Source organism: Eumetopias jubatus, unplaced genomic scaffold (assembly GCF_037043125.1).
Source record: "Eumetopias jubatus isolate StellerSeaLion01/CBP00866 unplaced genomic scaffold, mEumJub1_p1.0 scaffold_2, whole genome shotgun sequence".
NCBI classification, from domain to species: domain Eukaryota; kingdom Metazoa; phylum Chordata; class Mammalia; order Carnivora; family Otariidae; genus Eumetopias; species Eumetopias jubatus.
This window is the reverse complement of record NW_028274808.1, coordinates 158,514,061-158,530,652: the sequence shown is the minus strand read 5'-3', so window position 1 is coordinate 158,530,652 and position 16,592 is coordinate 158,514,061. Positions and strand designations below refer to the sequence as shown.

Here is a 16,592-nt window from a genome sequence, read left to right as displayed (position 1 = left end):
GCTGGGTGTGGAGCCTACTTAAAAAAAAAAAAAAAAAAAGATATACTTTCCTGAAGTAACAAAAGTATTCTCCTATACTATGTTCTAAAAGTTTTATAATTTTGCCATTCACATTCTAGTATTTAATTTACCTGTTTCCATGTTTGTAGTGATGAATGTGAATGTACCTATTTCTGGTCTCTCCTATATCTGGTTTTTATTTTGTCTTGTTTTGGTTCTTTTTTCTTCTACCTAAATTTTAGAATCCACTTTGCAAGTGCCAGATTTTGTTGGGATTTTAATTGGAATTGTTTTGAATATGTAGTTCAGTTCAAAGAGAACTTGCATTTTCATGATACTGAGTCTTCTTGTCCACGGACATGGTGTAGTTCTCCATTTACCTAGGTCTTCTTTAATGCCTTTCAGTAAGTTTTACAGTTTTAAAGGCTTTCATAAGTTATATAGTTTTAAAGGTTTTGCCCATATGTTGTATTTATTCCTAGATTTTTGATACTATCATAAATAATAACTTATTAGCACTAATACATTTTTAAGACTTTAATTTTTTTAAGATTTATTTATTTATTTGTCAGAGAGAGAGAGAGAGCGCACAAGCAGGGGGAGTGACAGGCAGAGGGAGAAGCAGGCTCCCAGCTGAGCAAGGAGCCTGATGTGGGCCTCAATCCCGGGACCCTGGAATCATGACCTAAGCCAAAGGCAGATGCTTAACCAACCGAGCCACCTAGGTGTCCAAGACTTTAATTTTTTAGAGCAGTTTAAGGTTTACAACAAAATTGAGGAAGGCGGTACACAGATTTCCCATATATCCCCTGCCCCCACATATGTGTAGTCTTCCCTTTTATCAGTACCACTGGCAACAGTGGCAACAGTTTGTTACCAAGAATGAACCTACATTGACACACTGCAATCATCCAAAGTCCATAGTTTACCTTAGGGTTTACTCTTGGTGTTGTACATTTGTATGGGTTTCGACAAATGTATAATGAAATATATCTACCATTGTAGTAGGAAAATACTCTGTAGGAAAATACAGAGTATTTTCACTGCCTTAAAAATCCTGCATGTTCTGCCTATTCATCTCTCCCCCAACCCCTGCCCTTTACAACCACAGTTTTTTTTACTGTTTGCATGGTTTAGCCTTTTCCAGGATGTCGTATAGTTGAAATCATAAAGTACGTAGCCTGCTCAGCTTGGCTTCTTTCACTTAGTAATATACATTTACGTGTCCTCCGTGCCTTTTCATGGCTTGATAGCTCATTTCTTTTTAGCACTGAATAATATTCCATGCCTAGATGTACCACAGTTTATCCACTCACCTAGTGAAGGACATGTCAGTTATCAATTTGAAAATTATGAATAAAGGTACTATAAACACCCATGTTTGAATTTTTGCATGGACATAAGTTTGCACCTCCTTTGGGTAAATACCAAGAGTGTAAGAGTGTCTTTGGTTTTGTAAGAAACCACCAAACTTTCTACCAAAGTGGCTGTATCATTTTGCAGTCCCACCAGCAATGTTTGAGAGTTCCTGTTGCTACACATTTCTGCCAGCATTTGGTGGTGTCATGTTCTGGAATTTGGCCAAACTAATAGGTGTATAGTGGTATCCCATTGTTGTTTTAATTTGCATTGCCTTGATGAAATAGGGTGTTGAGTATCTGTTCATATGCTTATTTGTTATCTATGTATCTTCTTTGGGGAAGCATCTGTTAATGTCTTTGGCCATTTTTTAATCAGGTTTTTTGTTTTCTTGTTGAGTTTTAAGAGTCCTTTGTATAGGGGCACCTGGGTGACGCAGTCAGTTAAGCGTCCAACTCGGTTTTAGCTCAGGTTGCGATCTTAGGGTTGTGAGATGGAGCCCATGTCAGCTCAGCTCGCACTCAGCAGAGTCTGCTGAAGACTCTCTCTTCTTCTGCCCCTCCCCTACCATGTGCACAGGGGCTCTCTTGCAAATAAATGAATCTTAAAAAAAAAAAAAAGAGTCCTTTGTATATTTTGCATAACATTCCTTCATTAGATATGTCTTTGGCAAGTATTTTCTTGCAGTCTGGCATATCTTCTCATTCTCTTGATGTTGTCTTTTGCAGAGCAGGAGCTTTTTAATTTTATTGAACATTAATACATTTTAAAAATCATTTATTGTTAGAATCTAGAAATACAGTTTGTTTTTATGTGGATTTCTGTGTCAATCTTGCTAGACTTTCTTATTCTAATAATTTGTCCATAAGCTCTTTCTAAATAGTGACATTTTCTTCCTTCCTTTATAATCTTTATATTTTTTATTTATTTTTGTTGCTTTAGTCTGCTGGTTAGGACCATCAGTACAGTGTTGATCTCAAAGGGAATGGCTTTTTAGTATGATAATTGCTATTGTTTTTTTGTTTACAATGTAAAGGAAGCTCTCTTCTGTTCCTGACTTTTTTTTTTTTTACGATTTTATTTATTTATTTGACAGAGAAAGAGATAGAGCAGGAACACAAGGAGGGGGAGTGGGAGGGGCGCCTGGGTGGCTTAGTCGTTAAGCGTCTGCCTTCGGCTCAGGTCATGATCCCAGGGTCCTGGGATAGAGCCCCGCATCAGGCTCCCTGCTCTGCGGGAAGCCTGCTTCTCCCTCTTCTACTCCCCCTGCTTGTGTTGCCTCTCTCGCTGTGTCTCTCTCTGTCAAATAAATAAATAAAATCTTAAAAAAAAAAAAAAAGCAGGGGGAGTGGGAGAGGGAGAAGCCGACTTCCCGCAGAGCAGGGAGCCCGATGTGGGACTGGATCCCAGGACCCTGGGATCATGACCTGAGCCGAAGGCAGACGCTTAACGACTGAGCCACCCAGGCGCCCTGTTCCTGACTTTTTACTTTTTTTTTCTTTTTGGTTTTTTATCACTGAATGGATGTTCAGTTTTATCAAATGCTTTTTCAAATCATTGAGATTATCATATATTTCCTTAATTTATTAGCGTGGTGAGTAATTGTACTTGACTTTTCAAATGATAAATTGAGTTCTTGGGATAACCTAACTCAATCATGATGTACCATATGCCATCAATTATATATTATTTTATGTACCACTTAAAAAAATGCTATGATACTGCATCAATTGTTAAGACATATTCTGATTTCAGAGATGTTAAAATGTGGGAAAAAAATGTACATCTCAGAATTGGTGAAATGAAATACTATCTTTTGTATATGGCCTTGGATTAAGTTTGCCATTGCAGTATTTGTTTGTAGTTATTTGTATATTTGTAGTTATAAGATTTTTCACTCATGTTCATTAATGACATGGTCCTATAATTTTCTTTTGTACACTATCTTTGTCCTTACAACCAAAGCAATAAAGTAAGTTGGGAGTGTTCCCTTGTTTTCTGTACAGTGGAATAGTTATGTATGTTTGGAATGTTTCCTTGAAAACTTGGCAAAAGATACCAGTAAAACTGTGTTGGACTAGGTTTTGGAGAAGAGATTTTTCACTTACTAATGCAATTTCTTCTTCTTTTTTTTTTAAAGACTTTATTTGAGAGAGAGAATGAGAGAGAGAGAGCATGAGAGGGGGTAGGGTCAGAGGGAGAAGCAGACTCCCCGCTGAGCAGGGAGCCCGACGTGGGACTTGATCCTGGGACTCCAGGATCATGACCTGAGCTGAAGGCAGTCGCTTAACCAACTGAGCCACCCAGGCGCCCCACTAATGCGATTTCTTTAATGCTTATAGAATTTTCCGTATTTTCTGTTCTTAAGTCAGTTTTGGTAAGTTACATTTTTTAGAGATTCAACCACTTCATCTAAATTTTTAAATGTACTGATGTTCACTCCAATCCATCCACTATTCTGCTGACAGAGTGATTTTTGAAACAAATTAGAGCATGTCATTTCCCTAATTAAAATCCTCTAAGAGCACCTCCACAACCTCAAAGGCCCTTTGTGATCTGAACTTCATCTTTTTTTGTGACTTCATTTCCATCCACTTTATTGCAAGAACAATCCATACTGAACCACTTAGTGTGGTTCTGAAATGGTGTTAGGCTCTTTCAAGCCCCTTTGGCTTCACATATGTCAGTCATTCTTTAGAGCTCATACTGTTCTTTCAAAACTGGTCTGCAGCTTTACTTAACAAGGAACCTGCCTCTGACCCTGTTGTCTGACTTAGATGTTCCCTTTGATGCTCTGAGCATTCCTCAGTCATGGCAGATATTAGGAAATACTACTCCTGTTTTAGTGTCATGTACACACACCTGACAGCTGTATTTGCAATGAGTGGATGAATGGATGAAGAATAAGTGAGTGAATATTTCTGATGAAAGTGTGTTTTACTCAACAGTGACAACTGAACGCCCTGTGCAGGTGAAGATGGTCAAAGTCAAGAAATCTGATAAAGGAGATTTCTACAAAAGGCAGATTGCCTGGGCCCTTCGAGACCTTGCTGTGGTAGATGCCAAGGATGCTATTAAAGTATGTTTTTCTTAGTTCTTTGACCTATGTTCAGAAAGTGTCTTTCATTTTCTAATGTAGTAGTATGTCTTCTAAGATGATCTAAACTTCTTGTTTTGTAACCGTCTCCTCTACCAACTCACCAAGAATTAGTCTAGAGTGTATTATTAAACCTTCCATTCTCCCACTCTTCAGTCTCAAGCTACTAAATAAATCTGTATGCATGTTGGTTCATTGTTTTTGCTTTTTTTGAGCTATAGTTATGTTTGTGGACAAGTTATGTACACTGGAGCAAAATAACTATATATTTTGGTATTTAGGTTAGGTATATTTAGTATAAAATCCACGTATTAGTACACATTTTAAAGTGTTGTGAGTAGTTTTTTAAAAGCCTTCATTGTTTTGGTAAAACCTAGTTCAACATCATGTGTGACACTATAACCAAAGGGAGTCTTCCTTATTTCGTCTTCATGAATTAATGTAGAATCATCAGCTGAGGCAACCAGGCTACCCTTTTGAGGCCATGGTTTCATATTTGTGGCTCAAGTAAAGGAAGTGATGGTGAGTTACACACCTTATTTTCAGGAACTTAAAGAATAAGATAAAAGAATGTAAATACTACACTTTTCACCGAAGCCACATTCAAACATTAAGAAAATTGAATAATGTAATAATCATGTTAAAGGACCACGTTTATTTCTGACAAGTCAAAGCTTGTCACAGCAATGCCCTTTTTTCAAAAAAATTAAGTAGAGCTCCTCTGGTGAAATTAAGTCCTCCTTCCCCCTCAGCCTCTCTAACCCTGCCCTGCATCTTCCTTCCTCAGGAATGTTTTGCATCACACCCACTTGTGATGGGGCTGATAGCAAGGCTTACATTAATGTAACTGCAGGTGCCCTTTGACTTAACCCTTCAAGTCTCACACATTTACTTAAAAGGCACAAAGAAATAGAAGCTACCTTTGTAGAGCAATCCAATAAAATAAAATTCTGACTTTACCATGGTACAGACCTCTGGGGAACTAAAGTCTAGACAAATTGACAGGCAGTTGACTGGAGTGTAAAATATTTTTTAAATGAAGCAAAAACAACTTTAGGAGAGCTTTGCTTGTCTAGAATATGCAGTTCAGGACTCAGATTTCTAACAAATGTGGCGAATGCCTTTCTATATATTTTTTTAAAGATTTTATTTGTTTATTTATTTATTTATTTGACAGAGAAAGACACAGCGAGAGAGGGAACATAAGCAGGGGGAGCGGGAGAGGGAGAAGCAGGCTTCCCAGCCAGTAGGGAGCCCGATGCAGGGCTCAATCCCAGGACCCTGAGATCATGACCTGAGCCGAAGGCAGACGCTTAACGACTGAGCCACCCAGGCGCCCCTTTCTTTAAGTATTTTAGTCACACTGGGCTGCCGCTGCTTTATCCCTAAGGGGCACCCAAAACACTTTAATAAATTATTTAATAAATTCTGTTACCATGGGAAAAGATCAAGAGTAGAGACTTTTTTGGTAGGTTTCTGTTTGGGTTTTTTGTTTTGTTTTGTTTTTTAATTTTATTTTATTATGTTAATCACCAACATTACATCATTAGTTTTTGATGTAGGGTTCCTTGTTTGCATTGTTTGCATATAACACCCAGTGCTCCATTCAATACATGCCCTCTTTAATACCCATCACCAGGCTAACCCATCCCCGCACCCCCCTCCCCTCTGGAACCCTCAGTGTGTTTCTCAGAGTCCATAGTCTCTCATGGTTCGTCTCCCCCTGCGACTTCCCCTCTTCATTTTTCCCTTCCTACTTTTTTTTTTTTAACATATAATGTATTATTTGTTTCAGAGGTACGGGTCTGTGATTCATCAGTCTTACAGAATTCACAGCGCTCACCATAGCACATACCCTCCCCAATGTCTGTCACCCAGCCACCCCATCCCTCCCACCCCCCACCACTCCAGCAACCCTCAGTGTGTTTCCTGAGATTAAGAATTCCTCCTATCAGTGAGATCATATGATACAAGTCTTTCTCTGATTGACTTATTTCGCTTAGCATAATACCCTCTAGTTCCATCCAGGTTGTTGGAAATGGCAAGATTTTTTTCTATGGCTGCATAATATTCCGTTGTGTATATATACCACATCTTCTTTATCGATTTCATCTGTTGATGAACATCTTGGCTCTTTCCATAGTTTGGCTATTATGGACATTGCTGCTATAAACATTAGGGTGCATGTACCCCTTTGTATTCCTTCATTTGTATCTTTGGGATAAATACCCAGTAGTGCAATTGCTGGGTTGTATGGTAGCTCTATTTTCAACTTTTTGAGGAACCTCCCTACTGTTTTCCAGAGTGGCTGCACCAGCTTGCATTCCCACCAACAGTGTAGTAGGATTCCACTTTCTCTGCATCCCCGCCAACATCTGTCATTTCCTGACTTGTTAATTTTAGCCATTCTGACTGGTGTGAGGTGGTAACTCATTGAGATTTTGATTTTGGATTCCCTGATGCCGAGCGATGTTGAGCACTTTTTCATGTGTCTGTTGGCCATTTGGATGTCTTCTTTGGAAAAATGTCTGTTCATATCTTCTGCCCATTTCTTGACTGGATTATTTGTTCTTTGGGTGTTGAGTTTGATAAGTTCTTCATAGATTTTGGATACTAACCCTTTATCTAATATATATTTACAAATATCTTCTCCCATTCTGTCGGTTGTCTTTTGGTTTTGTGGACTGTTTCCTTTGCTGTGCAAAAGCTTTTTATCTTGATGAAGCCCCAATAGTTCATTTTTGCCCTTGCTTCCTTTGCCTTTGGCGATGTTTCTAGGAAGAAGTTCCTGCAGCTGAGGTCGAAGAGGTTGCTGCCTGTGTTCTCTAGGATTTTGATGGACTCCTGTCTGACATTGAGGTCTTTCAACCATTTTGAGTCTATTTTTGTGTGTGACGTAAGGAAATGGTCCAGTTTCATTTTTCTGCATATGGCTGTCCAGTTTTCCCAACACCATTTGTTGAGGAGACTGTCTTTTTTCCATTGGACATTCTTTCCTGCTTTGTCGAAGATTACTTGACCATAGAGTTGAGGGTCCATTTCTGGGTTCTCTATTCTGTTCCATTGATCTATGTGTCTGTTTTTGTGCCAGTACTATACTGTCTTGATGATGACAGCTTTGTAATAGATCTGGAAGTCCAGAATTGTGATGCCACCAGCTTTGCTTTTCTTTTTCAACATTCCTCTGGCTATTCAGGGTCTTTTTTGGTTTCATACAAATTTTAGGATTATTTGTTCCATTTCTTTGAAAATAGTTGTTGGTATTTTGATAGAGATTGCATTAAATGCGTAGATTGCTCTAGGTAGCATTGACATCTTCACAATATTTGTTCTTCCAGTCCATGACCATGGAACGTTTTTCCATTTCTTTGTGTCTTCCTCAATTTCTGTCGTGAGTATTCTATAGTTTTCTGAGTACAGATCCTTTGCCTCTTTGGTTGATTTATTCCTAGGTATCTTAATGTTTTGGATGCATTTGTAAATGGGATCGACTCCTTAATTTCTCTTTCTTCTGCCTTGTTGTTGGTGTATAGAAATGCAACTGATTTCTGTGCATTGATTTCTATCCTGCCACTTTACTGAATTCCTGTATGAGTTCTAGCAGTTTTGGGGTGGAGTCTTTTGTATGTAAAGTATCATATCGTATGCAAAAAGTGAGGGTTTCACTTCTTTGCCGATTTGGATGCCTTTTATTTCTTTTTGTTGTCTGATTGCTGTGGCTAGGACTTCTAGTACTATGTTGAATAGCAGTGGTGATAGTGGACACTCCTGCTATGTTCCTGACCTTAGGGGGAAAAGCTCTCAGTGTTTCCCCACTGAGGATGATATTCGCTGTGAGCTTTTCACAAATGGCTTTTATGATATTGAGGTATGTACCCTCTATCCCTACACTCTGAAGAGTTTTAATCAAGAAGGGATGCTGTACTTTGTCAAATGCTTTTTCTGCATCTATTGAGAGGATCATTTGGTTCTTGTTCTTTCTTTTATTAATGTATTGTATCACATTGATTGATTTGTGGATGTTGAACCAACCTTGCAGCCCAGGAATAAATCCCACTTGGTTGTGGGGAATAATTGTTTTAATGTACTGTTGGATCCTATTGGCTAGTATTTTGGTGAGAATTTTTGCATCCATGTTGGGGATATTGGTCTGTAGTTCTCCTTTTTGATGGGGTCTTTGTCTGGTTTTGGGATCAAGGTAATGCTGGCTTCATTAAATGAGTTTGGAAGTTTTCCTTCCAATTCTATTCTTTGAAACAGCTTCAGAAGAATAGGTATTAATTCTTCTTTAAGTGTTTGGTAGAATTCCTCTGGGAAGCCATCTGGCCCTGGGCTCTTGTCTGTTGGGAGATTTTTGATTACTGCTTCAGTTTCCTTAGTGGTTATGGGTCTGTTCAGGTTTCCTGTTTCTTCCTGGTTCAGTTTTGGTAGTTGATAAATCTCTAGGAATGCATGCATTTCTTCCAGATTATCTAATTTGCTGGCCTATAGTTCCTCATAATATGTTCTTATAATTGTTTGTATTTCTTTGTTATTGGTTGTGATCGCTCCTCTTTCATTCGTGATTTTATTTATTTGGGTCCTTTCTTTTTTCTTTTTGATAAGTACTGGCCAGGGGTTTATCAATCTTGTTAATTCTTTCAAAGAACCAGCTCCTAGTTTCATTGATCTGTTCTGTTTTTTCGGTTTCTATTTCATTGATTTCTGCTCTGATCTTTACTATTTCTCTTCTCCTGCTGGGTTTAGGCTTTATTTGTTGTTCTTTCTCCAGCTCCTTTAGGTGTAGGGTTAGGTTGTGTATTTGAGACCTTTCTTTTTTCTTGAGAAAGGCTTGTATTGCTGTATACTTTCCTTTTAGGACCGCCTTTGCTGCATCCCAAAGAATTTGAACAGTTGTATTTTCATTTTCATTTGTTTCCATGAATTTTTTTTTAAAGATTTTATTTATTTATTCATGAAAGACAGCGAGAGAGAGAGAGAGGCAGAGGGAGAAGCAGGCTCCCAAGGAGCAGGGAGCCTGAAGCAGGGCTCGATCCTGGGATCATGACCCGAGCCGAAGGCAGACGCTTAACCATCTGAGCCACCCAGGTGCCCGTCCATGAATTTTTTTAATTCTTCTTTAATTTCCTGGTTGACCCACTCATTCTTATTTGAGCTCTTTCCAATTTTCCTCCTGTGATTGAGCTCTAGTTTCAAAGCATTGTGGTCCGAAAATATGCAGGGAATGATCCCAATCTTTTGGTACCAGTTGAGACCTGATTTGTGACCTAGGATGTGATCTATTCTGGAGCATGTTCCATGGGACTAGAGAAGAATGTTTATTCTGTTGCTTTGGGATGGAATGTTCTGAATATATCTGTGAAGGCCATTTGGTCCAGTGTGTCATTTAAAGTCTGTATTTCCTTGTTCATCTTTTGCTTAGATAATCTGTTCATTTCAGTGAGGGGGGTGTTAAAGTCCCCTACTATTATTTTTTTTAATTTTATTTATTTATTTTTAAAGATTTTATTTATTTGACAGAGAGAGACACAGCAAGAGAGGGAACACAAGCAGGGGAAGTGGGAGAGGGAGAAGCGGGCTTCCCGCAGAGCAGGGAGCCTGATGCGGGGCTCGATCCCAGGACCCTGGATCATGATCTGAGCCAAAGGCAGACACTTAACAACCGAGCCACCCAGGCACCCCAAATCCCCTACTATTATTGTATTGTTGTCGACTTGTTTCTTTGATTTTGTTATGAATTGGCTTATATAATTGGCTGCTCCCATGTTAGGGGCATAGATATTTACAATTGTTAGATCTTCTTGTTGGATAGACCCTTTAAGTAGGATATAGTGTCCTTCTTCATCTCTTATTACATTCTTTGTTTTAAAATCTAATTTGTCTGATATAAGGATTGCCACCCCAGCTTTCTTTTGATGTCCATTAGCATGGTAAATGGTTTTCCACCCCTTCACTTTCAATATGGAGGTTTTTTTGGGTCTAAAATGAGTCTCTTGCAGACAGCATATCAGTGGGTCTTGTTTTTTTATCCAATCTGATACCCTGTGTCTTTTGATTGGGGCATTTAGCCCATTTACATTCAGGGTAACTATTGAAAGATATGAATTTAGTGCCATTGTATTGCCTGTAAGGTGACTGTTACTGTATATTGTCTCTGTTCCTTTCTGGTCTATGTTACTTTTAGGCTCTCTCTTTGCTTAGAGGACCTCTTTCAATATTTCTTGTAGGGCTGGTTTTGTGTTTGCAAATTCCTTTAGTTTTTGTTTGTCCTGGAAGCTTTTTATCTCTCCTATTTTCAGTGACAGCCTAGCTTGATATAATATTCTTGGCTGCATATTTTTCTCATTTAGTGCTCTGAATATATCATGCCAGTCCTTTCTGGCCTGCCAGGTCTCTGTGGATAGGTCTGTTGCCAATCTAATGTTCTACCATTGTAGGTTACAGACCTCTTGTCCCGAGCAGCTTTCAGGATTTTCTCTTTGTCTCTGAGACTTGTAAGTTTTACTATTAGATGTCGGGGTGTTGACCTGTTTTTATTGATTTTGAGGGGGTTCTCTGTGCCTCCTGGATTTTGATGCCTGTTTCCTTCCCCAAATTAGGGCAGTTCTCTGCTATAATTTGCTCCACTATACCTTCTGCCCCTCTCTCTCTTCTTCTTCTGGGATCCCAATTATTCTAATATTGTTTCGTCTTTATGGTATCACTTATCTCTCGAATTCTACCCTCGTGATCCATTAGTTATCTTTTTCTCTGCTTCTTTATTTTCCATCATTTGATCTTCTATATCACTAATTGTCTCTTCTGCCTCATTTATCCTAATAGTTAGAGCCTCCATTTTTTATTGTACCTCATTAATAGCCTTTTTGATTTCGACTTGGTTAGATTTTAGTTCTTTTATTTCTCCAGAAAGGGTTTCTCTAGTATCTTCCATGCTTTTTTCAAGACCAGCTAGTATCTTTATAATCGTCATTCTGAACTCTAGTTCCAGCATCTTACTAAGGTCCGTATTGATTAGGTCCCTGGCAGTCAGTACTGCCTCTTGTTCTTTTTTTTGAGGTGAGTTTTTCTGTCTTGTCATTTTGTCCAGAGGAGAATAGATAAATGAGAGAACAAAATGCTAACGGGGTAACAACGACCCGGGAAAAATATACGCTAAACAAATCAGAAGAGATCTGAAACTGGGGGCAAAGAAAGGGAAAGAAAAAAAAGAGAGAATATGATCAAATATGATCAGGCTGGTGAATAGATCAGTGCCGCACACTAGATTTTGGGTGTATTTTGGTCTGTTAGAAGAAACTGCCTCCCAAAATTTTAAAGAAAAACTTATATATGTACAAAAATAAGGGTAAATACAATGAAGGGATGGCATATGACTGTAAAGATGAAAATTATAAAAGATTTTATAAAAGGAATTGATAAGTTGGTTGAAAAAAGAAAGAAGAAAAATTAAAAAAAAAGAAAAAAAGGGAGAGAATGTGATCAGGCAGGAGACTAGAACAAAGGCATACACTAGAGATTTAGGGTATATTTTGGTCTGTTAGAAGAAACTGTATCCCAAAATTTTAAAGAGAACAATACACACACACGCACGCACACCAAAAATAAGATTAACTACAATGAAGGGATAGAATATGACTCTAAAATTGAAAAATAAAAAAGATTTTTGAAAAACGGATTGATAAGATGTTGGTTGAAAAAGGGAAAAAGAAGAATTCAAAAAAAAATAGAAAAAGAAAAAATGAACTTTGAAAGACTAAAGAATCATGGGAAAAAAGCCATGAATTCTATATGCTGTATTCCTCTAGTGCTGGCGTTCTGCTGTTCTCATTGATCGGTAAACTTGGTCTTGGCCGGTTGTTCTTGCTGATCTTTTGGGGGAGGGGCCTGTTGCCATGGTTCCCAAATGTCTTTGTGGGAGGCGGAATTGCCCTGCCCTGGCCCTCCGGCTAAATCATCTGCTCCATTTTGCTCTCAGGAGCTTTTGTTACCTGCAAGCTTTCCCTACAGCTTTGGAGGACTAGAGTGAAATGGCGGCCTCCCAATCTCTGCCCGGAGGAGCCGAGAACTCGGGGCCCCACTCCTCAGTGCGCCCCCAGAGAAAAGCAGTCAATCACTCCCGTCTCCCCGGTCTCCGCCACACTCCGTGCTCACCCGGCCTGTGACCGAGCGTTTCTCTCTCTGGCACCCAACCCCGTGTGGAGTCTCCAAACCCAGCAGATCCCTGCGGTGCGTTCCCGCGCCGCTCCTCCCGGGGGAAGAAGGGGAGTCTCCCCGGATCTGCCGCTTGTTGGGTCCCTGCTGGAGGAGCAGTGGCCCAGCTGGGCCGCAGATCACAGTTTATGGCAACCCCGAGCTGAGAGCCCACGCCTCGGCTCCATCTCTGCAGCCAGCTTCCCCGCTTCGATACCTGGGAGCCCTGCCGCACTCAGGCACCCCCGGTCTTCCTGTGACCCTGAGGGTCCTGAGACCACACTGTCCCAGCAACGGTGCCACCCCCCGCTCAGCCACTGGAGCGACGTCCCTCAGCGGAGCCGACTTCTAAAAGTTCCAATTTTGTGCTCCATTGGTGGCTCTATCACTTGCGAGTAGCGGCTGATGGAGGCCCCCTCCCCCACCGTCTATCTTCCTGAATAGCACCTCAGATTCACTTCTCCGCACGTCCTACCTTCCAGAAAGTGGTCGCTTTTCTGTTCAGAGAGTTGCTGCTATTCTTTTCTTCCATCTCCTGTTGAGTTCGTAGGTGTTCAGAATGGTTTGATCTCTATCCAGCTGAATTCCTGGGACCAGACAAAATTTAGGTCTCCTACTCCTCTGCCATCTTGCTTCTCCTCCCTCAGTAGGTTTCTGTTTAAGAGAAAATACTGTAAGGGCTTTTTAGAAATGCGTCTTTATTAAAGAGCCTTTTTCCTTCAATAGTTTTGCACTTTATAACCCCATTGACTTGCATAATTCACTAACATTGCTGATATTTATTTGAATGCTTTCTCACAGCTGATGCTTCATTGCTGGCTTTCTTAATGAATGTTGTTGTTTTTTTCATTTTTCATTTTACGTAGGCACCTTGGCATGTGCACACTATATATGGATATAAAACATAAAATTTTTATACATAGCCTAACATTAGCCATTTAGTGTCACACATTGATTTGTGTGAGTGTTGCCACTGGAGCACTCAGCTTCTTTTATGGCATTATGGGAAATATTCCCAGGGAAGAGATCATTTCCCATCAAGTTTTAGATTAGTTGCCAATACTCTTAGATTTTTTTTATAAGTGATAATGCAATTACCTCTGTTGGAAATACAGATTTTTAATCTTTTGATGTTTCAGTTCTGCTTATTGAGCTAATAAGCTTAGTTTCATGCTACCGTAACGTGATTATTATACCAGGTCAAATCATGATCCCTAAATTATCCCAACTGTTCACAGTAAAAGTTTGATATCATCTCCCTTGCCTTTAAGGCATTTATTTACATTTTTCCCCCAAATGATACTTTGAATGAATCAGATATATTATTAGCCTTCCATTGGACATTAAGAACATTTTAATCTATTTTTAATTCCTTGGATGTGAAGAAAAGCATACAATACATCCATATGTTTTCATGTTTTAGATAGCAGTCCAGTGATTCTACATTCACATGGGAAATATTAGCCTGGTATGAAATCATGGCTGCAAGGTGGCTTAAGAAACAGAGAGCGTACTGCACTTCTCCCACAGGTTGAGCCTCTTTGTCATTCGAAAGAACTTCAAGGCTAGCCGGCATTTTTTATTTTTGAGGCACCTTCGATCATTCTCTTTTCAGAATTGAAAACAGAATCAGTCCCTGCTTTCACCTCATTTGTTCCTGGAAACCACAGCAGGATGTAGGTTGTATTTTTTCTCATATGTTATAATTAGAAGACATATTCTTTACTAAGGAGTTAGTGTCAGATCACAGTTACAAATAACAGTGCATTATCATCAAAGAATAGGTATAATTCTAAAATCCCATATGCAATTTAAAAAGAAAAATTAGGTCCACGTCAAAACTGGAAACCATTGTCATCTTATAGACTAGGAAGACAGGACACAAACCTTTTACCTAGACATCCTACACTTCTACTCATATACTTAAGGGGCATAGGAAAGAAATTACCAAAACACTGTGTTGTTTTTTTATCCAGCTTCCTTTGGGAGGTAAACAACGTTTTTCCTATAAATTGAATTCTCTGAACCATTCTCTGTAAGTCACTTAGCTGATTTTTAATGGAGATTTTTTTTTAAAGAACAGCTTCAACTTCTTTTCATTTTATTGAAATATAGACTTTATAGTACTGAAAAAGGGATATGATCTAAAACAATATCTTTTGTATATTTTTATTTCAGGAAAATCCTGAATTTGATTTACATTTTGAAAAAATATATAAATGGGTTGCCAGCAGCACCGCTGAAAAGAATGCATTTATTTCATGCATTTGGAAATTGAATCAGCGATATCTCCGGAAGAAAATTGATTTTGTCAATGTTAGCTCACAGCTCTTGGAAGGTAAAGTTAAATAGAAATGCTTATGTAAAATCAAGTATATCTACAAGTGAATATATAATTTGACATTACTCAAAATGATTAGCACACTGATTTACCTTATATTGCAAAGGAGTTGAAAAATAATTTTTCTTATTGTGAAGTGATACTTGTTCATTGTAGAAGTTGATACATTAAACTAAATAAATAAAAATCACTTATAAACTTAATCCTCAGAGATAACTGCTGTTAATATTTTGTTAGTCTTCCAATCTTTTTTCTATGCATATTTAAATACTTTCTTAAAATAAATTCACATTCTGTTTTCTAACATACTTTTTCTTATAATGAACATTTTTTCATGTTATTACTTACCCCAACATTTTTTTAGTGGTACCATAATATTTCATTAAATGAATATACCTTAATTTATTTAACTAATCATTTATTTTAAAATTTCGAATCTTTGCTTATTTTAAATAATTTTGACATGAATATCCTTGTAGTTGTATTTTTTTGCAGAGTGTAGGTATAGTGGTTAAAAACATAAGTCAGACTGCTTGGGTTCAAATCCTGGCTTTGTCACTTACCATTTATGTGACCTTGGATTATTCTATGGTTCAGTTTTCTTTATCTCAGAAATAGAGATAATTAGTAGTATCCACTCCATAGGGTTGTTGTGAGGATTAAATTACTTAATATATGAAAGTGATGAGATCAATGCCAGGTATATAGTAAATAATAAATATTAGCTCTTATTATATAATCAGGATAAAATCCTTAGATAAAAGTTAAATAGGGTATTTTTGATCCGTATATCTTCAGGGATGTTACTATGGATTATTTTGTGTTATAAGACGAAAACTGTTATTTATTAAAAATGTACAATATTTTATTCTTTAAAAATTTCTTTCATAAAGACATAAACATTGTAAGAAAATGGTTCTGTATGTCTTGTGGATACAATTTGTGTTGCATTCTCTATCTCAAAGAAAGCAGTTGAAATAATAGCTAGTATGCAAATGAAGAGTTGTTGCTCCTCTTATTAATTAAAAAACAGATTTATTCCAAATAATATATATTAGAAAGAAAACTGAGATTTGTCCTAAGTTGTATATTAGCATTTTAAAATAGGAGCTTCATTCTATTCTGTTAAAATGGAAATAGCCAATATTCAACCATTTTGACCTATAAAAATGGCCATTTCAGGTGCTTCAAACTATTCATTTACTTAGCCACTTGCCTCTGTCCTTTTTCTATTCTGTTTTACTTATTCCTTTTCTGTTTGCTTGTGGATATTTCCTTGAAATATAGTATTCCTTCCTAACACTTAGTAATCAGTAAGCCCTTTATTGGTTTCAGGTTTGATGCTTGAAACTGGCAGAGGCAAGTCACATCTGTCAGGCCCTGTGCTACTCCCCCCAGTGGAGTTCTTGAGTAGCCCTCAGGGTTGACATCTCACCAGTGTTAGACCCCAGTGTCTTGGCAATTGAGTATGTTGAGGGAATGACCTTCAAGAAATTGATGGTAATTTTTCATGCCTTGAATAGTGGTTTAATTTGTTTTGAACGGCTCTTATTTTATTTTACTTACTTACTTTTTTTACCATTTCAGGGTTGAACATTTTGATGA

At 38.1% G+C, this 16,592-nt stretch overlaps 1 protein-coding gene across 3 annotated transcripts in view; it reads left to right on the top strand.

Annotated features, from left to right (window-relative positions):
• The window catches only part of EXOC1 (exocyst complex component 1), a 66,922-nt gene that overhangs the window by 6,250 nt on the left and 44,080 nt on the right, over positions 1-16,592 (top strand). For all 3 annotated transcript variants that reach the window (XM_028100691.2, XM_028100688.2, XM_028100689.2), the window contains exons 3-4: positions 4,308-4,438; positions 14,825-14,984. In XM_028100691.2, the coding sequence (XP_027956492.1) occupies positions 4,308-4,438; positions 14,825-14,984 (291 nt within the window). The remainder of the gene's footprint in view (positions 1-4,307; positions 4,439-14,824; positions 14,985-16,592) is intronic.